Here is a 27,303-nt window from a genome sequence, read left to right as displayed (position 1 = left end):
GCTACTAGTCCTGATGGCTATATGGTACCTCCAGCATCAAGCAATATGCCTATGTACACCAGTTGCTGGGGAACTTGGGCAGGAGGGTGCTGTTGCACTCATGTCCTACTTGAGGGTTTCCCACAAGCAAATGATTGGCCACTGTGTGAACAGAATGCTGGACTACATGGACCCTTGGACTGATCCAGCAGGGCGCTTCTTATGTTCTTAAGCAGGGCTAGAAAATACCTCTTCCTGAAGTGTTGCTGCCAGTCAGACCAGACAATACTGGGCTAGATGGACCAATGATCTGATTCAATATAAGGCATTTCCATATGTCAACCGACAGGTTAGTTCTAACTGTTTGAGACCTCTGTTCAAATTGGCAGGCCCTTAACTTCTATGTTGGAAATCTTCCCCCTGGAGACAGAATCAATTATGCAGCATGGGTGAATGCAAACAAAGGCACTCATTTTACAGAATGTATCTATCACTGGAGTTTGTGCAAGGGGGGGAAGGTGGGCTTGGCACAGAATATGGACCCCAAAACAACAACCCAGAATACGCATGCACACACACAGACACAAAACACTGTCTTGCAAAGACTGCCCAGAATGACAGACGATGTGCTTAACTAAACAGCATTTGCCTGTGCCAGTTCAGTATACCTAGGGAGCTAAGGCATGAATGTGCAATGTGCTGAGAGCTCTAAAAAGTTCATCTGGCAGTAATTTTAAGCCAGGGAAGGGTGTTGAATGCACATTCAGCTTCCCAAAGTACATCACAGGACAGGGGCCAGAATGTAGCATGAAGTAGTTGATGTAATTGCTGTAAGTGAAGCAATGTTGGCTAGCTGATCATGCAGAGCTCCAACCAGGTCACAAGGAGAGCTTACTCATGTACAGCAAGCTCCTTGCTGTACAGACGTTACCCCCAAGCATGGATCGCAGGGAGGTGGGGCCATGTATTGGCCCCAGGAGCGTAGCCAAGTCTTCTGTAGTGTTAGAGGGGCCTAGAGATCCATAATGCTTGTTTAAGTTCAGTATTGTTGCAATTCCCTTGCTAGTAAGCTTCTGAGCATGTGAAGATGATTCAAAGGGCTGATAGCGTGGCCTAGCACATTCCACACTAATCAGTGAGAGCGTTATCAAGCACTCTGCCTGGGAAGCCAAGTTTGTTTACAGGTGGCTGTGCTGAGAACCAAGTGCTGTTAGTTTATGCTGGGAATGAATGCCAGGAGGTGCTTGCTGCTGTTATACTGCTAACATGTATTGTATAAAACCCATTTGACCCAATGGCTCATGGTTCAGAGAAGGTGTCTGATCCAACCATTGGGTATGCCTGTGTGCTGTAAGTTACCCAATAAAGTATCCTTGTAAGTAAACCTTTGAATCTGATTTATCACTATCTTGGCACCTCTAACCTAAGAATTCAACACCCACAGCCGGGGCAACACAGGCCATCAAGAATGCAATGGCTGCAATTAGGTAAGGGTTTTACAGCTTCAAGTGGCATCCACTATGCCATTTGAGGCTAGGGATTAGGGTTGGCGGAGAATTTCTCCCCGAAACTTCGGGGGGCCGAGCGCCAACGTGTTCGGCCCCCCGAACAAGTTTCGGGGAGAAATTCTCCGCATCCCCCCCTCCCCTCGCACCCCGCCCCGGGACGGGACTTACCTTTCCCGAATGTCCCTCCCGGCAGTGGGTCCTGGCGGTGGTTCATCGGGTCTTCATCAGGGGCGGGGGTGGCAGCCGATCTTTCGACCGGCTGCTGCCGCCGCCATTCCAATAAAACTAAAAAAAAAAAATGCCCCCGTAATAGGCTACGTGACGATTAACGTAGCCTATCATGGCTAGATCTGCAAAGTCAGCCGTGATAGGCTACGTAAATCATCACGTAGCCTATCACGGGTGACTTAAAAAAAAAAGCGCGTACGCAAATGGCGGCCCCCATAGGGAGCCGCCATTCCCGTTCCTTATTTGGTCGCTGTAGTCTACATAAAGATTACATAGACTACGGCGAAAATAAGGGCAACGCTATTTGCGTTGCCCTTATTTGGTCGCTGTAGTCTACGTAAAGATTTACGTAGACTACAGTGACCAAATAAGGAATGCGAATGGCGGCTCCCTATGGGGGCCGCCATTTGCGTACGCGCTTTTTTTTTTTAAGTCACCCGTGATAGGCTACGTGATGATTTACGTAGCCTAGTACGGCTGACTTTGCAGATCTAGCCGTGATAGGCTACGTTAATCGTCGTGTAGCCTATCATGGGGGCGTTTTGTTTTTTTTAAAAAAACTTTTTATTTTGTGGCCGGGCGAGGCGAGGCGCCTCCTCCCCGGCCTGAATTTCAGCCGGGCGAGGCGGGAAGCCTCCCCCCCGGCCTGAATTTCGGCCGGGCGAGGTGGGAAGCTTCCCCCCCGGCCTGAACTTTGGGGGGAGAGCAGAGAAGTGCCTCCCCCCCACCACGAAAAGCTGCAAGACCAGGTAAGTGGGTTTCGTGCACCCCTACTAGGGATGTCAGAGAATTCCGCCATGGACATCAGTGAAGCTGGATTCTTTAGAATCCGGGCCTCTGGAATCCATGGTGGAACAGCCTCCCCGCCTCCACCACCCCACGGAATCCCCCCAGGACGGAGCTTACCTGGCGGTGGCTCCAGTGACGGCAGCTCCAGTGGTGGTGGAGGCGGCTCTGGCGGTGGATGCAGTGGCGGCAGCTCCAGCTGGTCTCCCGGCTGGCCGGCTGCTGCCAGGCTACTGCGGCCATGAATGGTGGCTGTCGTAGTGACCGCCATTTGTGTCTTTGCAGTCAGCCATGATAGGCTACACACGTATTTACGTAGCCTATCATGGTAAAGGCAGCCACGCAAATGGCATAGCAGCCACCATTTGCGTCCCTGCTCTTTGCCGTGATAGGCTTCATAAATACTTACATAGCCTATCATGGCTGACTGCAAAGATGCAAATGACAGCCGCTATGATGGCCACCTTTTGCAGCCGCAGCAGCCTGGCCATGGCCGGAACTACTGCTGTGGCCGGCCCTGGCTGGAGGCTCCGCAGAGCCGCTACAGAGCAGAGCCAGATGGGGAGGATTCTGGGTGGAGGGGCGGAGCACCTCCCCCCACCACAGATTGCCCAGCATGGAGCCAGGTAAGACTTTCGTACATCCCTATTGGTGGCTGTATTCATTCCTCACAGTGATATTGAGCTGGCATGCAGCTCCGTGGAATCACCGTGGAGAGGAGCTGGCTCCAGAGGATTCCAGGGGGAGGAACGGATTACCTCCCCCACCCCTGGGTGGATTCCCCACAGTCTGGAAGGTAGGGAATCCGCCCATCCCTACCCAGAGCCCCTTGGAGGAATGGGGGGGGGGCTATGAATGTAATGTGTTTGTTTCCTTGTTTAAAGCATTTTCTCAGCAAAGTCTATACGTTTAACAAAAAAAACTAGCTAAGACACAATAAAAAATCAAAATGACGATCAAATAAGAATAAAAAATACAACAAATAAGAGAAAGCTAAGAACAGCAAAGTTAAGATAGAAAGCACCCACTAAAAACAATTCCATTAAAATTAGGGATGTTTGTTGCTAGGAAACCTGGCCCTTTGGGGGCCCAATGGATTCCCGTGGAGCCCCCCAACTCAGCTTGCATTTGCAAGCCAAGCCAGAGTTACATTCCCCAAATCAGCAAACTTTTTTGGTGCGATCAGATTTTCACATGCAATCAGCAGGATGTGCCCATAGACTTATATGCAAAATACAGCAGTGAATCTTGCATATAAGCCTATGGACATATAGACTTCTACACAAGATTCATGACTCTGTTTGCGTATAAGTCTACGGGCACGTCCTCCCGATTGCCATTTTTTTTTATTTTTAAAGACATGGCGATCAGCAGGGACAGGGAGGAGGCAAACGGCTCTGGCTGGCAAGAAATGAAATAAACAAACAAACAAGCCAGCCGAGTGCCATTCCGCCTCCAGTCCTCCTGGAGTGGAGTAAGTAGGGATGTACACAAGTCACTTACCTTTTTGATGGGGTGATTCGTGGGGGGGAGGTGCTCTGCACTCAGCACTCTGCACTCTGCACCAAAATCCTGATCCGGCCAGCTCTGCTCTGCAGAGATTCCGTGGAGCCGCCGGCCGGGACTGCCTGCAGCCAGACATCTGGCCACTAGGCAGCCTTCCGGGAAAAAAAACCCCATGTACGCAAATGGTGGCAGCTATGGAGGCCGCCATTTGCGTTCCTTTTTTTTCACTGTTTTAGCCTACGTAAATATTTACATAAGCTATTATGACGAAAAAAAAGGGGAACGCAAATAGCGCCCACTATGCTATTTGCGTTCCCCCTTTTTTCTCCATAATACCTTACGTAAATATTTACATAAGCTAAAACAGCGAAAAAAATGGAACGCAAATGGTGGCCGCTGTAGCCGCTGCCATTTGCGTACACAGGTTTTTTGTTGTTGTTGCCATGATAGGCTACATAAGTATTTACGTAGCCTATCATGGCAAAGGCAGCTACGCAAATGGCGTGGTGGCCACCATTTGCGTGGCTGCCTTTGCCTTGATAGGCTACATAATACTTAGGTAGCCTATCACAGCAGCCTGGCCAGATGCAAATGGCGGCCACTACGGCGGCTGCCATTTGAGTCCGCAGCAGCTGGCCGAGAGGCCAGCTGCCGCTGCCACCGCTGGAGCCACCACCGCAGGAACATCCGCCCCAGGTAAGCTCGTCCCAGGAGGGATTCCGTGGGGGGGCGTGGGGTGGGAGGCCGTTCCTCTACAGGTTTCAGGGGGCCGAATGCCAGTGCATTCGGCCTCACTGAAATCCATGTCGGAATTCTCCGCCATCCCTAGAGGTAAGCGGTCCCGATCCACTGCGGATTCCTCATTTGAATCCGCAGTGGATTTCCCTGACATCCCTAGAATCAATCTATGACCAAGATGAGGTTTGAAGAAGTGACTCCCTGGCTCAGTATCTTGAGCTAGGCTACACACATTGGAGGCTGGTGGCTCTGATTTCAGTGGGGCTGTCAATCCTCTCTGAGTTTCAGTCAGAGCTCTGAAGGAGCAATCCAAGATGCTGACCCCTATCCGCAAAATGGGTTCACCACCTTAGATAGCTCCTATAGAGTTCTGACTGAAACCCAGAGAAGATTCACCACCCCATGACATCAGAGCCACCGACCTCCACTGGCTACACATTAACCTAATCAGAAAAAAAGCAACCCAACTAAGAACTCTGAAAGATTCCACCACAAGCTTGTTCCTACAGCCAGGAAAGACTAGAGAAGTTTGAAATGATTGGTCAGCCTCTACCTCTGTGCTACTGGGAAGAAGAAAAGAGTTGTATCAGGCTCACCCCCAGCTGAGCAGCTCCTGCCTAGAGTGAATGGGTTTTCAGCTGGCTAGGCTTTATCCATTCTTTTGTTGTCTCCAGTGGCCACTTTCCCCTAACAGATGGGAGGTGGTGGAGCAGGCAACGTTAGCTGCTAGAGATCACCAGTTGGCAATTCCTTCCATCTTGCACAAAATGGCCTTTGCTGAGGCTTTCTTGACACATTATTAATGTAATGTGTAGCTCAGTTCTTATATCCCCCACACTGCATTAGCTGTAGCAATAGGAATAGTTGTTTTTATATTAGACATTCCACAGAAGCTCCCTGAGTTACACTGTACTATTTACAGTCAGAAGAAGAGCACAGTAAGGAATTTTAATATATTGCCTTTTTAATGTTGTACAAACACACACCAATAATTCAATCCACAATTATTACTCTTCTGAACATTAAACGATTCTTTTTCCTGCTATCAGATCCTGTTTGATTATTGGAGGAGATGCATAATGTTTCCCTGGAGCAAAATGGATTTTAGAATGTGGCTCATTCATGCAGGATTACGTTTTCTTTATAATGGTAACAGAGTGCTAAATCTACACACTCTGTTCTCCATAGCAAATGTTGTTCACATAGATGCTTTCAAGTGGGATTTATTGTTTGGATTTTATCAGTTCTCCAGCGGTAAGCAGTAGTGTTTAGTCTTTGACGCTGAGCAGTGTCAAACAGTGACACTTTGGCTTTCTGCGGTTGGTTGACTATATGCAGCATTCCTGGGCTAGTAAGCTGTTTATTTATTTGTTTGTTTGTTTGTTTTACTACATTTCTATACCACCTAATAGCCAAAGCTCTTAGGGTAGCTCACAAAAATTAAAACCACATGATCAGTACAATTATTTTTAAGGCTGGTCTGTATCCAGCTACTTCTTTCATTAGGATAAAGTTCCTAATGGTATGAACTGTTTGACAGTGGAATACATGCTCTAAAGATGTGATGCTGCTGGAGGCATTAAGCAGAGGCTGGACAGCCCATCTGTCAAGATTTCTGCAGTTGCGTCCTGCACTGAACAGGGGGTTGTACTAAATGACCTCCAGTGCCCCTTCCAACTGTACAATTATCCAATTCCTCATGATTTAGGGTGGATTCAAATCCATTTCTCTTTTGAAATGTCATGCAAATGGGATAAGAAATCCAGCTTTCCATTTATGCAAGATGGGTAGCCAAACATGTCAGACCCCTTAAAAACCATGCACCGCACATACACACACACACACACACAATTTTGTGTGGGTTTGAGTTTCCAGATTGCAGCTCAGAGGTCGAACATTTCCATTTCAATAATGCATGTGACATGGGAGAAAATCATAGAATCAGAGCATCGTAGAATAGTAGGGTTGGAAGGGGCCTATAAGACCATCAACTCCAACCCCTTGCTCAATGCAGGAATCTAAGTCAAAGCATCCCTGACAGATGGCTGTCCAGCTTCATCTTGAATGCCTCCAGTGTGGGAGAACCCACCATTTCCCTGGGTAGTTGGTTCCATTGTCATATTGCTCTAGCATTCAGGACATTTTTCCTGATGTTCAGCCGGAATCTGGCTTCCTGTCACTTGAACCCATTATTCCATGTCCTGCAATCTGGGGTGATTGAGAAAAGATCCTGTCCTTCCTCTCTGTGACAACCTTTCAAGTACTTGAAGAGCACTATCATATCTCCCCTCAGTCTTCTCTTCCCAAGGCTAAACATGCCCAGTTCTTTCAGTCTCTCCTCATAGGGCTTTGTTTCCAGTCCCCTGATCATAGAATCATAGAATAGTAGGGTTGGAAGGGGCCTATAAGACCATCAACTCCAACTCCTTGCTCAGTGCAGGAATCTAAGTCAAAGCATCCCTGACAGATGGCTCTCCAGCCTCACCTTGAATGCCTCCAGTGTGGGAGAGCCCACCACCTCCCTAGGGAATGGGTTCCATTGTCCTATTGCTCTAACAATCAGGAGGTTTTTCCTGATGTTAGCCGGAATCTGGCTTCCTGTAACTTGAGCCCATTATTTTGTGTCCTGCATTCTGGGATGATCAAGAAGAGATCCTGGCCTTTCTCTCTGTGACAACTTTTCAAGTACTTGAAGAGCGCTATCATATCTCCCCTCAGTCTTCTCTTCTCAAGGCTAAACATGCCCAGTTCTCTCAGTCTCTCTTCATAGGGCTTTGTTTCCAGTCCCCTGATCATCTTTGTTGCCCTCCTCTGAACCCTCTCCAACTTGTCTGCATCCTTCTTAAAGTGTGGTGCCCAGAACTGGACACAGTAATCCAGATGAGGCCTAACCAGTGCTGAGTAGAGGGGAACTAGTACTTCCTGGGATTTGGAAGCTATGCTTCTATTAATGCAGCCCAAAATAGCCTTTGCCTTTGTTGTCACTAAGGATGGACGAAAGTCCCTTACCTGGTCCCGCAGCTTTTTTGGGGGGGGGAGGTGCTCCAGTTCTCCCCCCGAAATTCAGGCTGGGTAGGAGGTGCCCCGCCCCTCCCGGCCGAAATTCAGGCTGGGGGGGAGCGCCCCATCTCCCCGGCCGCGAAATAAAAAAGTAAATTAAAAAAAAACGTGATAGTCTACGTAACAATTTACGTAGCCTATCACGGCTAGATTTTCAAAGTCAGCCGTGATAGGCTACGTAAATCTTTACGTAGCCTATCACGGCTGTCTGAAAGAAAAAAAAAAAAAGCACGTATGCAAATGGCGGCGCCCATGGGCGCCGCCATTTGCATTCCTGGTTTGGGCAGGGGTAGTCTACGTAAAGATTTACGTAGGCTACCCCTGCCCAACTAAGGAACACAAATGGTGGCGCCCATGGGTACCGCCATTTGCGTACGCGGTTTTTTTTTTTTCAAAGTCAGCCGTGATAGGCTATGTAACGATTTACGTAGCCTATCATGGCTGACTTTGAAAATCTAGCCGTGATAGGCTACGTAAATCGTTACGTAGCCTATCACGTTTTTTGTTTTTGTTTTTTACTTTACTTTGTAATGGCAGCGGCGGTGGCCAGTCGGAAGACCGGCTGCTGCCCCTGCCGAAACGCTGCCAGGACCCGCCGCCGAGAGGGACATTCGAAGGAGGTAAGTCCCATCCCGGCGGGGGCGGAGAATTTCACCACCAATTTTGGGGAGCCGAATGTGTTGGCATTCGGCCTCCCGGAGATTCATGGAGAAATTCTCCGCCATCCCGAGTTGTCACACTGTTGGCTCATCCTCAGCTTGTGATTGGCAACAATTCCAAGATCCTTCTCGCTTGTAGTGTTGTTGAGCCATGTATCCCCCATCTTGTAACTGTGCCTTTGGCTTTTTGTTTTCCCTAGGTGCAGAACTTGGCATTTATCCCTATTACATTTCATTCTGTTGTTTTCTACCCAGCCTATCAAGATCACTTTGAATTTTGTTTCTGTCTTCCAAAGTATTAGCTATCCTGCCCAATTTTGTGTCATCTGCAGATTTGGTCAGCATTCCCTGCACCTCCTCCTCCAAGTCATTGATAAAAATTTTGAAAAGCACTGGGCCCAGGACTGAGCCCTGGGGTACCCTGCTCGTTAGCTCTTCCCAGTTTGTGAAGATCCCATTGATAAGCACTCTTTGAGTCCGATTCTGTAGCCAACTGTGGATCCACCAGATCGTTATTTCATTTAGCCCCCTTTGAGCTAGTTTGCTCATCGGGATATCATGGGGCACTTTGTCGAAAGCTTTGCTGAAGTTGAGGTATATTATGTCCACAGCATTCCCACAGTCCACAAGGGAGGTTACTTGATCAAAAAATGAGATCAGATTCGTCTGGCAGGATTTGTTCTTGACAAATCCATGTTGGCTTCATGTCATCACTGCATTGTTTTCAAGGTGCTTACAGACTGATTGCTTTTTGATCTGCTCCAGAATTTTCCCAGGGATTGATGTCAAAGCAACCTGGACTTCAGTTTTGTCCACTGTAGGTGGGGAAGACCCAGGAAAGAATGGGGTGGGAGGCACAGAAGCACCGACCTCTCAGACTGCATACTCACTTTGCAGCTTGGCAACCTACTTGCCATGGGGTGGTTGAAAAATGTATTACACAAGCAGAGGAAACTGGCATCTGGGAATTATCCCTGACTTCAGCCTGAATTCTTCCAGGTATGCTGAACTGACAAAATTACACAAAATGTTACATGCCAGAGGAAGTTACGTAGCAGATGTCTTTGCAGACTTTTCTGAAGGGGAAAAAAAATCTGATTCTGTCAGTGAGTGGACAACAGAATGAAAGACACCTGATAATCCATGAAACACAGAATGGATTAAACAAAATCTGAACAGCCCTACTCCCCCAACAGCTGGTAATCAGAAATATGAACATCTCAGAAAGTTCTACTTAGCTGTGTCAGCGGTCAACTTCATGTCCTACTTGGGAGTGTCCCAGAGGCATTTGGAAAGGAAGACAGAATTCTGGATTAGATGAACCCTTCACATCCTAAGATTTGCTTTTACAATAAACCATCAGATAAATCTTTGGTCAAATCAAGTGATGTTGTGTCATTTTCTTTAAAAAGATAAGGCATTTAGGGACACCACAAAGTGGTCTGAGAGGAGAAGAGTATTAATAGCAGAAGCGTTCGTTTGATTTGTTGCACATATATACATATGCCAATCCCTAAGAACCACATCAATAATTCTTCTCTCTTTTTTTACCCCAGGCTATATATATTGCCATTAAGTTTACAAATGACTTCTGGAAAGTGTCCCTTGGAAGTCAATCTCTCTGCTGTCAATACAAAAAATGCAAAAGTAAAATTTGGTACTGAGAATGCGCATCCTCAGAGCTAAGCACTTGAAGCCATAGTAAAAATAAATGGTTTCTCCTTTTCAAATCATTTTAATAGATCAGAGACCAGAGTCCTGAGATAAAGCAAATCTCTGATACCATTCAATAGGCAGTTAAAATGCCATTGAAGGTGGAGATTATTCAGCTGTTTGCTTCATCTATTAAAGTCATTTTTCCTCCTAAGTAGGTTCCATTGATTTCAGTGCACGTAGAAACATTAAGTGCCTATAGGATCTCAGCCACATGTTTTCAGATGTAATCAGCTTTTGATTTAGGTGATCATCTACTTGAGATGTTGCTTTCACAGCACCTAAATGTTGCCGCTTTGTGCTAAATGCCATGGTGAATTTCCTATTATTCCTGCCAGCATGAACCAGATCGCCCCTATGTTTTTCTAACCCATGCACTCTTCTTAACAAGCCAGTGCATAACTAGGTGCCCCCTTTTTGCCAGTGAAGAGAAAGCAATGGGATTCTCCAGGTAAAAAAGGGATGCCTACTAGACATAAGCGTATGAGTGTGTGTGTGTGTGTGTGTGTGTGAGAGAGAGAGAGAGAGAGAGAGAGAGAGGGAGGGGGAGGGAGAGAGAGAGAATTCTCCAGAAGCACAGGAGCAGAAAATAAGAGGAATGGAATGGGACCTTATTAGCAATGGAGGCTGGTGGCTCTTATTTTGGTGGGGCAGTGATTCCATTCTGGGTTTCAGTCAGAACCAGCCAGAACTCTAAAGGAGCTAGCCAAGGTGCTGAACCCTATTCCCAAAATAAGCTCAGCACCTTGGATAGCTCCTTGAGAGTTCTGGCTGGTTCTGACTGAAACCCAGAATGGATTGGCAACCCCTCCAAAACCAGCCTTCACTGCTTACTAGTGCTACTTATGTATTATTTATTTATTTCACACTATTTATGGATCCCTTATATTTAAAAAATGTATATGTGATGTACAAAAGCAGGCCTTCATACACGGGACAAAGATTACCTTGCTGGGATTACCTATTGGAAAAGGGATGTTTTCAGTAGACACAGACGACTCCCAAAGATTGGTGCCTGTCTAACTTGCAATGCTAGGGCATCGCGGAGTGTAGGAGCTCTGATGTGAAGGCCCCCTTCTGAGCCGTGATGGCCTTTCAGGGCTGTAGCTGCAGAGGTCAGCGGAATAGTGTCAAAATGCCAGAAGAGACGGGCAAAATGTTTGCCAGGCCAGTACCCAGATGCAAGGGGTCGGCTACCTCAAACAAACCCTCTGTGCATGGGTGGGTGCTATCTGGATCATTTGCCACTAGGGATGTCGGCGAATTCCGCCCCACGCTCAAATGAATCCTGTGGAATCCGCGGCGGAACGGAACCACTTACCTCCAGCTCAGGAGGATTTTCCGTAGAGCTGCACTCCAGCTCCGTAGTGTTTGCGATACAGTAACGGCAGCTGCTATTATTGTATTCCTGGGAGAAATACAGCCGCAAATGGCATAGTAGACACCACTTGCGCCCGTAAAGCCCTGAGTTTAACCTAATTGCAGCCGTTTATGGATCTATTTAGGTAAAAAAAAATCATAGTGGACACCGCAAGTGGTGTCCACTATGCCATTTGCAGCTGTATTTCTCCCAGGAATACAGTAATGGCATCACAAACACTACAAAGCCTGAGTGTGGCTCCTTGAAAGCCTCCAGATGTGGAGCTGCTCTGGAGGATTCTGGGGAGGAGGAACGGATCAGCTCTCTCCCCCCCCCATCACGGACCCCAACAACAGAACAGAAGGTAGGGAGTCCGTCCATCCCTACTTGCTGTATCTCATGGAACACATAGAGATAATTTCCTCTTCTGCTTAAACAGCCATGGGGAAGGGTTGGCCCAAGACAGGGGTGCAGAACCTCAGAGCCAAGGTCCCAGGCCCTCTGGGGTGTCAATCCTTGCTGGCAAACAGCAACAATAACTCACTGACAGATAAGCCAGGTCGTCAACCTGTCCAAGGCTAGGAAAGGCGGTGGGTAAAGCAGGAGGGCTTTACCAATTCGACAGATCCAAGACAGCATGGCAGAGAGAGAGGTCCTTATTCCAATCCAAGGTCTACACACAGGGATTCATGAGCAAGGCTGTGGTTCAGGTTCGGGGACAAGGCAGGGCTGACGAGATCTGGCGCATAGAAACAATGTTGTTCTCCATCAGCTTTGTCCCTGCCTGCTTCCTGCTTTTAATGGCAGCATCTTGAAACAGTGTCCTCTGGCCTCTGGGAGCCTCTCTGTCTTAAACAGCTGGAAGCTCGCCTCTGGTGCTCTTTTACATGGAGCTGCCTTCACTCCACTGGGGTCGGTGGAACTTCACCCTCTGAATCCTCTGGAGGGGCTGCAGCTGGGCATGGCTCCTCCACAGGGGGCCGGTTTGGAGCCTGTCATTCCCCTTCATCCTCAGAGGAGTCCAAGGGAGGCATGACATGGGGTTCCCCAGAAAGCCACACCCCTTCCCCTGTTCCTAACCCCTTTCCACCTGACCATCAGTCATTTGGTGGTTTCCTAGCTTTTGTGTAGTCCTCCCCCCTCCCATTCTAAGAGGCTGAAATGCCTCTCCTAAGGCTTAGCTACTGGCATTAAGAGCTTTAAGCTAAAAATATGCTGGCATTGTTGACCCCACCCCTTTTTCTTTTGGCCCTGCCCACCACTGGAATGTGCCCCCTGAGAGCTTCTCCAAAATGTACCTTTGCCGTCAGGGTTATCATCCCTCCAAAAGGAACTTTTCAAGCAGAGATGGGTGCCCTGTGGCCCTCGAGATGTTGTTGGACTGTAACTCCCATCAGCCCTGGCCAGCACAGTGAGGGGTGATGACTGCTGCATTCGAACAATATCCAGAGGGCTACATGTTGCCCACCCTGGCTTTAAACTGCAAGGAACACTGTCACCTGATCAGTTAAAAGACAGAGGGGGGGGGGGAAATTGGCTTCGAAAGCACAGTCCCTCTGAGCTCCATTCCCTCCCTCCTGGACCAGTGAAATTTTCACAGTTCCACTCTTATATTTGCAACATGAAGGATCTTTTGTGAGAGAATTAGGCTGTTGAGAGCACCCTATTCCTGTGCTCGCAATCTCCATCCCTAGGCATTTGATGGCAGATTATGGGCTTTTTAATTTAAGGCACAACCCTATCGATTGTGCCCTCGATGATCGGGACTCCCCAAATTCAGAGGCTTCCGATCATATAGTACAGGGCAGGAGGAGCAGCAGAGGTGAACTTTCCCTCCCCGTCCTTCCACCCTGCATTTTTCACTAGACGGGCTTCACTGCCAGTCTAGTGATGGGGCTTCAGAAGGGAAGGGAAGGAGGCTCAAGGGGGCGGTGTGGTTCTTTCTGCACTGGCTGCTAGGGAGCAGGGGCAGAGCTCCAACTCCCCCCTTCTGAAAGCTCTCCCACCTTGGAGGAGGGAATCCCCAGTATGCTATGGCCGGTCAGACAATGTCTAGGGGCCATGGGATTTCTCCCTTAGTCATTGTATCAGTTGGGGTATTTTATTATCAATTGTTTTTACCTGTTTTAAAGTTTTGCATGGTTTGATTTTTGTTGCAAGAGATGCCTTGAGTATTTTTTTTTTCTGGGAAAGGCATCAAAGAGATTTAATTCATCATCATCATCTTCATCTCCTTCAAAGCCCAAAGACGGCAAAAAAGTGAAGGCATCAGTTAAGATTGCAGACAACTCCTTCTACTTTTCTTTCCCGCTTGTTCGCTCCTCGCTCTCCCCTGCTGTTTTTCTCTTGTTTTGGAAGTAGGCTGAGTAATTGATTTGGGAGAAGGAGCGTGTGTCGTAAACATAAAGCCTCATAAGCAGAAACATTGGGCCCTGAGCTGCAATCTGCTTGATCGATTATGTTTACTCAGCGGTGGAGAACGTGCTCCTGCTGTGATGGAACGGAGGGGTCCCTTCGTGTGTCTATCAGCAGTATAGACTGTCGAAATCGGGACGCAAGGGAAGGAGAGTCGATGGATGGAAGCCTTTGTCTAAGACTTCCTTGGCTGTGCTACTGGGTCAGACCAAAGCAGCCAGTTTCTGACTCACCCATATGCTTTAGGAGGTTTTAGCAGCAACAGCACAGCTTGCTCCAAGAAAATGATATCGGCAAACATTCGTCCGGCATCTGAGGTAATCTGCAGTGGTCGGTGAGCTTCCCCTAGTGTCAATTTGGAACGGGCCTGTTAACTTGTTTAAGATCAAGTCTGATTCACTTGGGGACACATTGAGGGTCTGTCAGCCCTCCTGCCGCCAATCCACCATTCCCAAACCTATGCTTCCAAGGGGAACCAATGCCACAGGGGGCTGCATTAGTCAAGGCCCAGTTCTTAGGTCTGGGAAGCTCCTACAGGTAGGCATGGGAGCATCCACTGATGGCTGGGAGGGGTGGGGGATGTGGTTCCCAATAGACATTTCCAGACATGCTACTGGGAGTGTCCAGGCTTTAGCCCAGTGCTGTGTGGCCTCCCTATTGCTCCCAGTCTTCCTAAGAAGTCTTGGCTTCATTAAGAAAGTGTGTGCATGGGGGGGGGGACACCACCCAACAACCATCAGCTACCCCCTAACCAGTAAGAATCTGGAAACACCCCCACCCAAACAGGGGCCAGCATCAAGGTTGGGCACCTGCTGAGGGCACACCCCCCAGCAGGGGCCCACATATCAGATCCTTCTGGAATGGATTTTTCACAGTCCGTACATCCTTAGTTTCCAAAACATGATGGTTCTGGGATGGGAGTGGGGAATCTACCCCTTGTTGCATACGGTGTTTCAGAATTAAGGCTGGTCTTAGCAGGGATGCTTGAGGAATCCAGTCTTTGTGAATTCTGATGCCAACTGACTTGGTCTGTCCCTTCCCGACTAACATGTGGATCAGAACTTCAGCATCTACCATCTTTTGCGCTTCCTGAATGACCCGATATGTTCCTGAGCTCAAAAAAGTATCAAAACATGTTAAAGAATAGGGCGGTGCTGCAGATTTTGAGAGAAAAAGACTATATCAGGAGGAGGACAGATGTTTGGTGCAGTGTCGGCTCCAGGTTTTCTACTGCCCTTGAGCAAGTCACCCCCAGCCATACCCCTCCCTCCATGAATCTACCTTCTCCCCACCATTGTCACCAGCTGCTCTTGCTTGTCATCCTCTTTCTCATCATCGCCTCTGCGTGCTTGCTTGACAGGCAGAGAGTCAGTGGCTAAGTCGGTCTCTTCTGCTTCTCCTTTGCACCACCACTGTTGTCTGGATGAGAATGACAGGCAGGTGAAGAAGGAGGTTGAAATGCTGAAGAGGAAGAGGAATTCTGTCTGTGTTTCGTGGATCATCAGGAGCCTTTTGTTCTGTCGTCTGCCCATCGACAGAATCGGATTTTTATAGTTTCCAAATTAGTGCAAATGCGCACTTGTGCAAATGTGCAAACTCCCCTCCCATGTGCATTTTCATGCTTTAGACTATGGGAGAAATGAGCATTTTTGGCTGGGTTTTTTTTTTAAATGTGTATTTTTCTATGATGAAATTTGCACAAAATTCAGGAAAGTTAGAAAGATGGTCCGCAAATCTGCAGGATTTGCCTGTGATGGGGGAAAAGCTGGTCAGCAGCAGAATCCACAGGTTGGATTCACAAAAACCCGAACTCATTTGGTTCCAGGTAATGAGCGGGGCTCTGCAGGGCTCAGTCCTGGGCCCAGTGCTCTTCAACATTTTTATTAATGACTTGGAGGAGGAGGTGCAGGGAATACTGAGCAAACTTGCAGATGACAAGATTGGGTGGGATAGCTAATACTTCGGAAGACAGAAACAAAATTCAAAGTGATCTTGATAGACTGGAGTGCTGGGCAGAAAACAACAGAATGAAATGTAATCGGGATAAATGCCAAGTTCTGCACCTAGGAAAAAGAAACCAAATGTGCAGTTACAAGATGGGGGATACGTGACTCAACAATACTACAAGCGAGAAGGATCTTGGAAGTGTTGCCGATCACAAGCTGAAGATGAGCCAACAATGTGATGTGGCTGCAAAAAAGGCAAATGCGATTTTGGGCTGCATTAATAGAAGCATAGCTTCCAAATCCCGTGAAGTACTAGTTCCACTCTACTCAGCACTGGTTAGGCCTCATCTGGAGCACTGTGTCCAGTTCTGGGCACCACACTTTAAGAAGGATGCATACAAGCTGGAGAGGGTCCAGAGGAGGGCAACAAAGATGATCAGGGGACTGGAAATAAAGCCCTATGAGAGAGACTGAATGAACTGGGCATGTTTAGCCTTGAGAAGAGAAGACTGAGGGGAGATATGATAGCACTCTTCAAGTACTTGAAAGGCTGTCACAGAGAGGAAGGCCAGGATCTCTTCTCGGTCATCCCAGAGTGCAGGACACGGAATAATGGGCTCAAGTTACAGGAAGCCAGATTCCGGCTGAACACCAGGAAAAATGTCCTGACTGTTAGAGCAATACGACAATGGAACCAATTCCTTAGGGAGGTGGTGGGCTCTCCCACACTGGAGGCATTCAAGGTGAGGCTGGACAGCCATCTGTCAGGGATGCTCTGACTTGGATTCTTGTATTGAGCAGGGGGTTGGACTCGATGATCTTATAGGCCCCTTCCAACCCTACTATTCTATGATTCGATGATTCATTGTGGATTTCTTCAACATCCCTATCAGAAACCAGTTGCTGCATTTGGTACCCTTGTTCAGAGCATCAAATTCTATTTTCGTTTTTGAGATTTCTGGATATTTCATAGAATCATAGAATTATAGGGTTGGAAGGGGCCTACAAGACCATCGAGTCCAACCCCCTGCTCAGTGCAGGAAACCTCATTCCCAGGTGGTTTCCCATCCAAGTACTATCCAGGGCTGACCCTGCTTAGCTTCTAAGGTCAGAGGAGATCGGGAGCATCCAGCCCTTTGCTCGAGTTTCATCCCACCTATGAATCCAGCCTTGGGTGGGTGGGGGGTATGAGCTGCTACCCCCAAGGCCTGTGTAGGACAGAATCCACTCCAAGCATGGTTTCTTGGCTTCCAAGCTATTGAACATTTTCTTCCTTTAGCATCCAGGCTTTGCACATAGCCCGGAAGCAATCTTTTGATGGACAAGTGCTCCAAGCTTCTGTGTAAACATTTCATGCTTGATTATAGTCAGCTGCCGTGCATTTCAGTGGGTGCCTCAGCTTTCTTGCTCAGCCTTTTTTCAATGCTGTGTTGTCACTGGTGCAGTCATAAGAGCAGCAAAATGCATCGGCAGCAAAAACACACACAGTCCCAAAGAAATACATAACAACTCTTGAGAGAGAACTTAAAAATATGCCAGATGTTAATAGCTGTGCCTACTCTGGTGAAAGCGTCTAGATCTGTACAGCTGGACAGGAATCGATTCTTCCATGCAATCCCACCTCCTCAGAGCAGCACCTATAGGTGTGCAGAATTTGGCTTCCTGAAAAGCTATGCATTCATATTCTAACAAAAAAATTGCAAGCACTCCGTATTTGACACAAACAAGAAGTTGAGATTAAAAAAAAATACAAATGTGGGAGAAACCAAAGCTGACAGATTCATCCATCCAGGCCCAGGGCTTCAAGCACTTAGTTCTTAACATTCTGGGTTTGAATCCCTGTATATTCATCCATGTTAGCCCTGAATTAGGGTCACCGCCTCTCTTTTTCTGGCAGGCTCCCCATTTTTAACAGCTATATGGCAAGCAGGTATTCCTCTCCATGCTGAGAATAGCTCTACCCATTGAATTTGGCTGGTGCAGACAGGTGAGAATTTTGTTTCAGTTAGCTTTTGATAAGAATTTATTAATGGCCACTCTGGATGGGAATTATGGGAACTGCTATCCAACACATCTGGAGGGTACCAATTCAGGGAAAGCTGCTTTTACGCCATGTGTTGCCAGGCTCAGATGTCGAGCCTGTGGAAAGAGCCAGCAAGGACTCGCATGTAGAGTGCTTGCTTCCTTGTGTGTTGTGCATGCGCAATGAATGGACTGTACCTTCAGTCATAGAATCATAGAATAGGGTTGGAAAGGGTCTACAAGCCCATCGAGTCCAACCCTCTGCTCAATGCAGGAATCCAGGTCAGAGCTTCCCTGACAGATGGCTGTCCAGCCTCACCTTGAATGCCTCCAGTGTGGGAGAGCCCACCACCTCCGCAGGTAATTGGTTCCATTGTCGTCTTGCTCTAACAGTCAGGAAGTTTTTCCTGATGTTCAGACGGAATCTGGCTTCCTGGAACTTGAGCCCATTATTCCATGTCCTGTACACTGGGATGATCGAGAAGAGATCCAGGCCTTCCTCTCTGTGACAACCTTTCAAGTACTTGAAGAGTGCTATCCTATCTCCCCTCAGTCTTCTCTTCTCAAGGCTAAACATGCCCAGTTCTTTCAGTCTCTCTTCATAGGGCTTTGTTTCCACTCCAGTCCCCTGATCATCTTTGCTGCCCTCCTCTGAACTCTCTCCAGTTTGTCTGCATCCTTCTTAAACTTGTCAAACTCGACAAGTGGCAGGGGTGGGGGGAGTTGAAAATTACAGGCGGGGCTGTAGCAGGTAGCAATGTGTGGCATAAGGAGCCAACGGAGAAATCTCAGAACTCTCAGTCCAAGGAGAGATACAGATGATGGGGGATACATGGAAAACTGAGAAATTATAGTCCCCCCAGGCAGAATGGATTGCGCAAAAAAAAAAAAAAAAAAAAATCCCACGGCACGCTGATATTTTTGTTCTCTGAATTAGAGGGAGTGGCAGCTGGTATTGTTTCTGGCACAGGAACTGAAAAGGTTTGGTTTAATTTATTTGTCTGCCTTGCCAATGGAGGCAGGTCATTCCAATTTTGGTGAGGCAGTGCATCCATTCTGGGTTTCAGTCAGAACCAGCCAGAACTATAAAGGAGCTATCCAAGGTGCTGGCCTCATTTGGGGGGGGGGTGATTCAGCACCTTGGATAGCTCCTTTAGAGTTCTGGCTGAAACCCAGAATGGATGCACAGCCCCGCCAAATTGGAGCCACCAGCCTCCACTGTACTGTACCGATCCTTTTTTCCAAGAAGTTCGGTGGTAGAGATTCCTTTCAAGATAGGTTACGCTGAGCAACAGTTAGCATCATTAGCCAGACTATCACCAGGGGTTTTTTGACACTGATACAGAGGGCGAGGGTTAGGGATGGTGTGGGCACCCGATTCCGTCCAGGAATCTGGCAGAACCCCCGCTGCCCACACCCTCGAGCCCCGCTCGCTGAGCCCCTACCCCCGCTTGCCCCCTGCCCGTGCTCTGCAAGCAGCCTGCACTCACCCTGGCAGCCTCATCGAGCTGAATTTGTTGAATGCGCATGTGCAAAAATGCGCATTTCCGCAAATGCGCATGTTCATGCATATGCAAATATGTGCGTTTTTGCGATCGCTATTTTATTTTTCAAAAATGGCAACCACAGAGCTCGACGAGGCCGCCAGGGTGAGTGCAGGCCACTTGCCGAGTGCAGGAGTGGGCTCGCACGTCCCTAGCGAGGGGCCAGCCGAATCAGTATCACCACCCACACAAGCTCTTAGCCTTGACACTGAGTTCAAGTTCAGCCACTAGGGATTATCTGCAGTGGTGCAGTGGAGCCAGGGCTTGCAGGGATGCAGCACAGGCACTGTTTTATTAGCAGGGACATTGGCATCACCTGCCACCACCCCCCTCAGTCTTCCCAGTTCCCTCAGAGCTTAGCTACAATCCTCAGAGTAGCTGGAGGGAAATGAGTTTTTTCCATCATCATCACATTTCTATCCTGCCTTTTTTTCCTCTTGCAAGGAACAGAAGGTGGCTCACAAGGTCCTCTTCCTCTCCATTTTATCCTCTCCTTTATATATATTTGCTTGCTGTAATGTAAAGCATTTTGGGATGGCGTGGTCTTGAATGGGCAATGAAGACTCACTAGCTTTTACAAAAGACCCACTGCTGGTGGAAATGAAAACTCCTAGAGCTGCTTTGTTGATATGGATCCAGAGATCCAGCAGCGTATTTGGACTCTCCTTGGGGGTGTGGCTGTGGGGAGTGTCATGAGGAGTGTCTGCGCTTCAAAATGTACCACTGCACCACTGATTATCTGAATACGGGATTCCTGCACATACATCTCCTGATTGAGCCAGGACTCCCAGGGGCTGTAGTCCAATCCAGTCTTGTCTGGTTCACTTCCTAAGAACACAAGAAGAGCCCTGCTGGATCAGACCAAAGCTCCATCTAGTCCAGCATTCTGTTCACACAGCGGCCAACCAACTGTTGACCAGGAACCCTCAAGCAGGACTTGAGTGCAACAGCACCCTCCCGCCCAGTTTCCCCAGCAACCGGTGTACATAGGCATACTGCCTCTGATGCTGGAGGCAATATATAGCCATCAGGACTAGTAGCCATTGATAGCCTTCTCCTCCACGAATTTGTCTAACCCCCTCTTAAAGCCATCCAAACTGGTGGCCATCACTGTGTCTTGTGGTAGCGAATTCCACAGTTCGTCTATGTGCTGTGTGAAGAAGAGCTTCCTTTTATCTCTTTATTTATTTATCTTTATTTATCTCTTTATTTCGCCATTGCTGAGTGGCGAGTTCAGCGATGTATCGACTGCATAATATCCCATATCTTACGCTGTTCAGTTCATTGGGCGGGGGGGGGGGGATCCTTGTTTTGTTTTTAGAAATACGATGTTTTAATGTGGAATTTTATTATTTTAAACTGTTTGTATTGTTGTACATCGCCCAGAGTAGCCAGGTGACCGGCCAGATGGGCGATTAAGAAATTTAATAATTATAAAATAAAATAAATTTATCTGCTCCTTCCAAAGCAAGGGAGCTTGGCAAGACATCTAAGGGTCAGGTCATCTTGTTGCAGTACTAAAGCTGAGACAAAGTCTTGTTCTTTTGTATCAAATTTAGCATTTGGACTCTTACTTGGGGGGGGATGATGGCCTCCACTGGTGGCCTCCAAAAGGAGTTCTGCTGGTGATTGAGGCAGCGAAATCACATGGGGGGGGGGACACGGCTGCCATCAGTACCCAGTAACCCCCACCCTTGAAACTGATTAATATAATTATACTCTCCTCCCTGAAATTTTCCCCCACACTTATGCCCCACCCCCAGTTTCAACCCCTTCATCCCAATTTTGAGTCATATTTAACCTGGAAATTCTTAATTAAGAAACTTTGGTTCAGCCTGTGAAGGTTTGTGACAGCTGTGCTGTGCCTTTTTAACACCTTATGGTATTTAGAAGACCCTTAAATTTTCCGAGGAGGGAAGAACCAAGGCTAATCTTTCACACAACTCTCCCCTCCCCTCCCCTCCCTTTTCTTTTCTTTTTTTTTGTAATGCCTTGTAGAGGAATTTGCTCAATGACTGAACAAGCCAGAGCAACTGAGCTTTACAGACTCTGTTGATCGGGTCAAGGTTTGCAAGGGGATTAATTACTAGCAATTTTCAGGAACTTGGAGCATCAGCACGAGGTGCTGACCCTTTTGTTTGTTAGGTTGCTCGCATGGGGCAGAATTGGAGTAGACTTCACAATGCTTCACACAATGTTCTAGATAGAGCTTGGGAAAGAGCACTGATTCATTTCAAAAAGCCTGTAGCTTGCTTCCTCCCTCCCGCACCTCCGCCTTGTATCATTAATTTATATCTACCAAGGAATCATAATGTTGTAATTAAAACTGAACGTGGGGACAAAAGGGTAATAGAAGAGAATGCCATAGAGGTGTGAGGAGAGTTGAATGAAGCTAAATGCTATATTTTGCAAATACTTTCTGCAGCAGCAAAAGGCGTAATTGAACATATTTGCAGCCATTTTTCCCCAAAACCTTTTTTCCAATCCATTCATGTATGTATTTGATTAAAACATGTGCATTCCGTATTTCCTCGGTGAGGCCAAGGTGGCCAACAAAATGAAAACAATATTAGGAAAACTGTATTAGAGCATCAAATGGAATAGCTATGACGTACACACGTTATAGTAGGCCAAACTAGCAGCAGTTTGAATTGTTACTTACCTCCACCCAGACTCTACCAGTCCAAATTAGTTCAGTGTAATTCTTAAAGCTTCCAACTGTATAACAGTGTAGTCAAAACCTTTGGGGAAAGGAAGGGGACATGAAAATGAAAGTTATAGCTACGTATTCCAAGCGGAGATCTGAGGAATAGGCATTTGTGGATCTAGAGGAAGATTGGAGGAGTCCTCTCCCAGGGTCCAAGGTGTAGCACTCAGCAAAGTCCAGATGGGAAAATTAACCCAGGTAGGAAGTGAAGGAAATGTTTTAATATGAAAAGGTGGCGAAATCTGAGCCTCACCAGTGAGTAAAATAAAACAGTAGGGGAAAACGAAATCTGCTCCAAGTTATTCAAGAGCCAAACCTCTAGACCCAAAAAGCTGGTTCGGAAACTATGGCTAGCTTTAGTTTTAAAAATGGAAGAAGGGACATGGTCAAAGTAAGCAATTCACTGTTCTCTCAAAAAGAAGGCAAAAATACGAACTATGGCCCCAAAGGTGCCAAAACTGGCAAAAACGAAACAAAAAGCAGAGCTATGCAAAAAAGGGAAAAAACAAAAGAAAGAAATGCATGAAGCCCTTCTCCTAGTGTGCAGTCGCCTTTTGATTCTCTGACTCCCCTAAACTTTCCTGCTTCCTGATTGGGCTTTTTCCTTCTTTCCAGTTGCCAACCAGAAATTTGGTTCTGGATTGGTGAAACACGTATTGAGTGGGCAGAAACCTGCAAATAGGGATGGCAGCAGAGTCCAGTTGGGGGCTCCAGTGTGGCGGATTACTGCCAACTCAGCCCCCTGGACTGAAGTCCATGGACGGCTGCACTTGCCGTGCGTGCTGAGTCGGGCAAGTGCGGTGGGCCCCGCTTCTCCGCTTCTCCATCAGGCCGCTATTATGCACAAAATGGCGGCTCAGACTTTTCCGTAAAGGCTGATTTTATGTAAATGGTGGCCATAAGAAGCCCATGTATGCAACATGACAGGCGTAAATGGTCTATTTGGTTCACCCATCCCTACCTGCAAAACCAATCTTTTTCCATATTTTTTCCCAATTTTTTATTGTGAGTTTTTAACAAAACAAAAACATAATAAAACCAAAAAGAACAAAATACAACAACATATTCTAAAATCCTCAGTTTCAAATATTACAATATTCAAGAAAGAAAGAAAGAAAGAAAGAAAGGGAGGGAGCGAGGGAGGGAGGGAGCGAGGGAGGGAGGGAGGGAGGGAGGGAAAAAAGGGGGAAAATAGGTTACACATACACTTCAGTAAAAGCAGACCAAATATCCACATATATAAGTCCATCTGCAAGTTACGGCTATATACCACTTTTTCAAATGTTGCTAGTGTTGTTAGGTCTTCAGGCCATTGCGTTATAGGCGGTGGGCTTTTATCCTTCCAATATTGTAATATCAGTCTTTTAGCAACCAAAAGGGCATGAAAAATCCATTTACGCTGACCATGCGTTACATTCCAAGAAGCAGGTAAGTAATTTAAAAGAACATTTACATCAGTAAATATTAAAGAGCTTTCCAATACAAAATTTATCTGTATAACAACTTCCTCCCGAAAGGAGGCAACCATTGGGCATTTCCAAAACGTATGAATAAGAGAAGCATTGACTGTGTTACACCTCCAACAATTAGCCAGATTTGACAAGCCTTTATTAAAAAGCTGTTGTGGTGTCCAAATGACCCGAAACAAAAGTTTTTGCTGAATAAGGCATAATCAAAGATCCATTGAAATGTCTGATACAGACGCCAAGATGGCAGTCCATTGATTAAACAAAATAGGATGTTCTAAGACTTTTTTCATATTTTTAGGTAGCTGTTGTTACCCTAGTCCTTATCAGGGTGCATGGGAATGCCGTGGACTCATGGAGCTGCTAGCTGCAGCAGGGAGTAACAGACGCTGTAACTTCTCTTACTGGTCCATTGTTCCATGGCTTGTCCACAACTTTGTCAGCATGATTGTCTGCATCTGACTCCAGGCATTTTCTGCCCTCCAGGAATGACAGGCCTGCTTGTAAACCAAAGTTTTACTCCCATCCCTTATAAGCTCTCTGTCCCCAGCACCTGAACCCAAAAGGAACCTGAGTAACAGGGGGACCTTGGCAGGTGCCCAACAATGCCAACCCCCCCCCCCCACTGCTCACTCTGGCTAAAGACCTTGGCTATGTCCATATAGGAAATGGAGCCCCCCCCCCATGGAATTCCACAGTGTTCCTTAAAATAGCATTTATAACCAAAGCAATTTAGCAGATAGTCGAGAGAATGTATTTATTTATCTTTAGGATGCTTTTGAAAATAGTGTGAAGAGAAACTGGAATCCCTCTACAATTTATCTTAGTAAAGGCAAGAAATGTTTTGCAATGACAAACTCAACTTGGGTGATTGAAGTGATACACTTTAAAGGCCCCTTCTGCCAAAACAGTACAACTCTTTAGCAAATGGGGAGTGAATCAATATGTGGCACTTAGCATTCTGTGGGCAAAATCTTCTCTTCCTACTAAAACCCATTGGTACTTTGATTTCAAGGCCAAGCATTCCCCAAAGCTTTAATTTAAACAGCCAGGTGCTTTATTTGTTAGGTTTTCTGTTACCATTAGACAGTCTAACTTGTATAGCAGAGGCTGATCTTTCTATAACAGATGGTGTTTTCTTTTTCTCTACTTCCCTCACCCTTTTTCTTCAGGGTAATTCTGGCCTGGGTTTCAGTATTGCTGGAGGAACAGATAACCCACACATCGGGGACGACCCTGGAATATTTATTACTAAGATTATACCAGGAGGAGCTGCAGCAGAGGACGGACGACTCCGGTAATTTATGTATCTGTTTTCTAAATGTATTTCTCACCTATGTCAGGTCTGGCTCTCCTCCTCCTGGATAGGCCACTGCAGGAAAGGAGTGAAGGGACCAGGGACAGCAGAGAGTGCAGTCAATGTCAGACTGATGGGAATTGGGAGCAAGACAACGTAAGCCTACCCTTAGTGACAAATTGCCCAGACTGCCTTGGCCTCATGCGTTTCATTGGGCCTGGTATGTGCTGATTGGTTTGTGGAGTCAGCTAATAGTATGAAAGCTGAGATGGGTCAAATGATTTCCTCGAGGCTGGAATCATTGCCCTTGAGGTATAAATCCTAGTCTGTTTGGAAGAGCTGGTGTCAAGGGTAGGCATGGTTGAGCGCCTGTCGAGGGCCCACACCCCAGCAGGGGCCCACTGACAAGACCCCCCTGGACTTGCTCCTCCTCTTCACCATGGCAACCTGCTTGTTCACCTGCCTCTGGCTTTGGCCCAGATAATGGTGGTGGTGAGAAGGAGGAGCAGGACATGCCACTGCCAACTTGCTCCCGGGCTCTCTGCCTGCCAAGCAAACAAGGGTTAGCAATGATGAGAACGAGGATGAGGAGCAATACCGGCTGGTGACAATAGTGGTAAGAAGGTAGACTCACTGAGGGAGTGTCTTGTAGGGATGTCAGAGAATTTCTCCACGAATCTCGGGGAGGCCGAATGCCAGCGCATTCGGCCCCCCGAAATTGGTGGAGAAACGGTCTGCCACCCCCCGCCCCCCCCGGGATGGGACTTACCTTGCTCGAATGTCCCTGGCGGCAGCGGCTCCAGCGCCCGTTGGGCAGTGGTTCGGTGGTGGCAGCTGCGGCAGCTGGTCTTCCGACCGGCTGCCGCCGCCGCCATTTCCAAGTCAAAACAAAACAAAACAAACAAATGTGATAGGCTACGTAAAGATTTACGTAGCCTATCATGGCTAGATTTTTAAAAAACACCGTGATAGGCTACGTAAATGTTTACGTAGCCTATCACGGTTGACTTTGAAAAAAAAAAAAGCGCGTACGCAAATAGCGTTCCCCTTATTTTCGCCGTAGGCTACATAAATGTTTACGTAGACTACACGTGCCAAAATAAGGAATGCAAATGGCGGCGCCCATGGGCGCCGCGTTTGCGTACGCGCTTTTTTTTTAAAAAAAAGTCAGCCGTGATAGGCTACGTAAACATTTACGTAGCCTATCACGGCTGACTGCAGGGACGCAAATGGCGGCGGCTACGGCCGCCACCATTTGCATCCCAGCAAGAGCGGAGGTTTCGCGGCCGGAGGGACGGGCGTCTCCCCCCCGGCCAGAATTTCAGGGGGGAGGGACGGGGCACCTCCCCCCCGGCCAGAATTTCAGGAGGAGGGATGGAGCGCCTCCCCCCCACCGCGAAGCAAGCTTCGGGATCAGGTAAGAGACTTTCGTCCATCCCTAGTGTCTTGCCCAAGGGTCCTCCAAAACCTGGAGCTGGCACTGCTGCCTGGCCATCTGAGGCACCTGCGTATGGGTGGTACAGGAGGTAAGATGTCTGAGACCCATTGTGGTGGCTTACAGCCTCATTGACAAAGCCCCAAGGCAGCTAACAACAGTAAGTGTCCCTGTATTGAGCCATGATAGGCTACATAAATATTTACATAGCCTATCACAGCAGGGGGAAAAAACCCAGCATACGCAAATGGAAGTAGCTGCCGCCATTTGCGTACGCTGGGCCTTTTTTCCCCCTGCCATGATAGGCTATGTAAATACTTATGTAGCCTATCACAGCCTCCGCAGGGATGCAAATGGCATCCCTGCATTAGCTGTGATAGGCTATGTAAGTATTTACATAGCCTATCACGGCTATGAAGAGGAGGAAGCGAATGGTGGCTGCAGGACGGCTGCCATTCGCAAAGCAGTATGGACAGGAGCAGGTAAGTGCTCCGTTTCACGTGCCTTTTCGTGGGGTGGTGGCAGCGGGAACTTCGTCCTGCACACCTTTCGTGGGTTGGGGGGGCAGGGGCTTCGTTCCGCAACGGATTTTGGGGGGTCGAATGCACTGGCATTTGGCCTCACCAAGATCCGTTGTGGAATTCTCTGACATCCCTATTTCAGAGGCATGCAGAGAATCCCCCCCCCCCAAGAGCTGCACCTCAAAAACACCTTTCATTTTGGCCTGAATTTTTAATGGGTCTCCATTTCAGCATTAGTTCTTACTTTGAAAATTTAACGTTTATATTTGTATTTTGGAGCTAATGGAGCCTGAGGACAACTGAAGGATTGCCAATAGTGATTACATTTTTCTCCTGCTGTTCCTCCAGTGAGTAAAGGGAAATATCCTCACAATAACCCCACTAGAAAGGTTACTTCAGACATATCGACTGGC

At 47.5% G+C, this 27,303-nt stretch overlaps 1 protein-coding gene across 1 annotated transcript in view; it reads left to right on the top strand.

Moving 5' to 3' along the window:
- The window catches only part of DLG2 (discs large MAGUK scaffold protein 2), a 1,591,953-nt gene that overhangs the window by 1,154,860 nt on the left and 409,790 nt on the right, over positions 1-27,303 (top strand). The window contains exon 10 of the mRNA XM_084842537.1: positions 24,810-24,934. Coding sequence (XP_084698663.1) covers positions 24,810-24,934 — 125 coding nt within the window. The remainder of the gene's footprint in view (positions 1-24,809; positions 24,935-27,303) is intronic.

Source organism: Heloderma suspectum, chromosome 3, assembly GCF_057233095.1.
Source record: "Heloderma suspectum isolate Gila_16-S chromosome 3, 16-S_ref, whole genome shotgun sequence".
NCBI classification, from domain to species: Eukaryota; Metazoa; Chordata; class Lepidosauria; order Squamata; family Helodermatidae; genus Heloderma; species Heloderma suspectum.
Note: the sequence above shows the minus strand (reverse complement) of the source record. Positions and strands in the feature narration are given on the sequence as shown.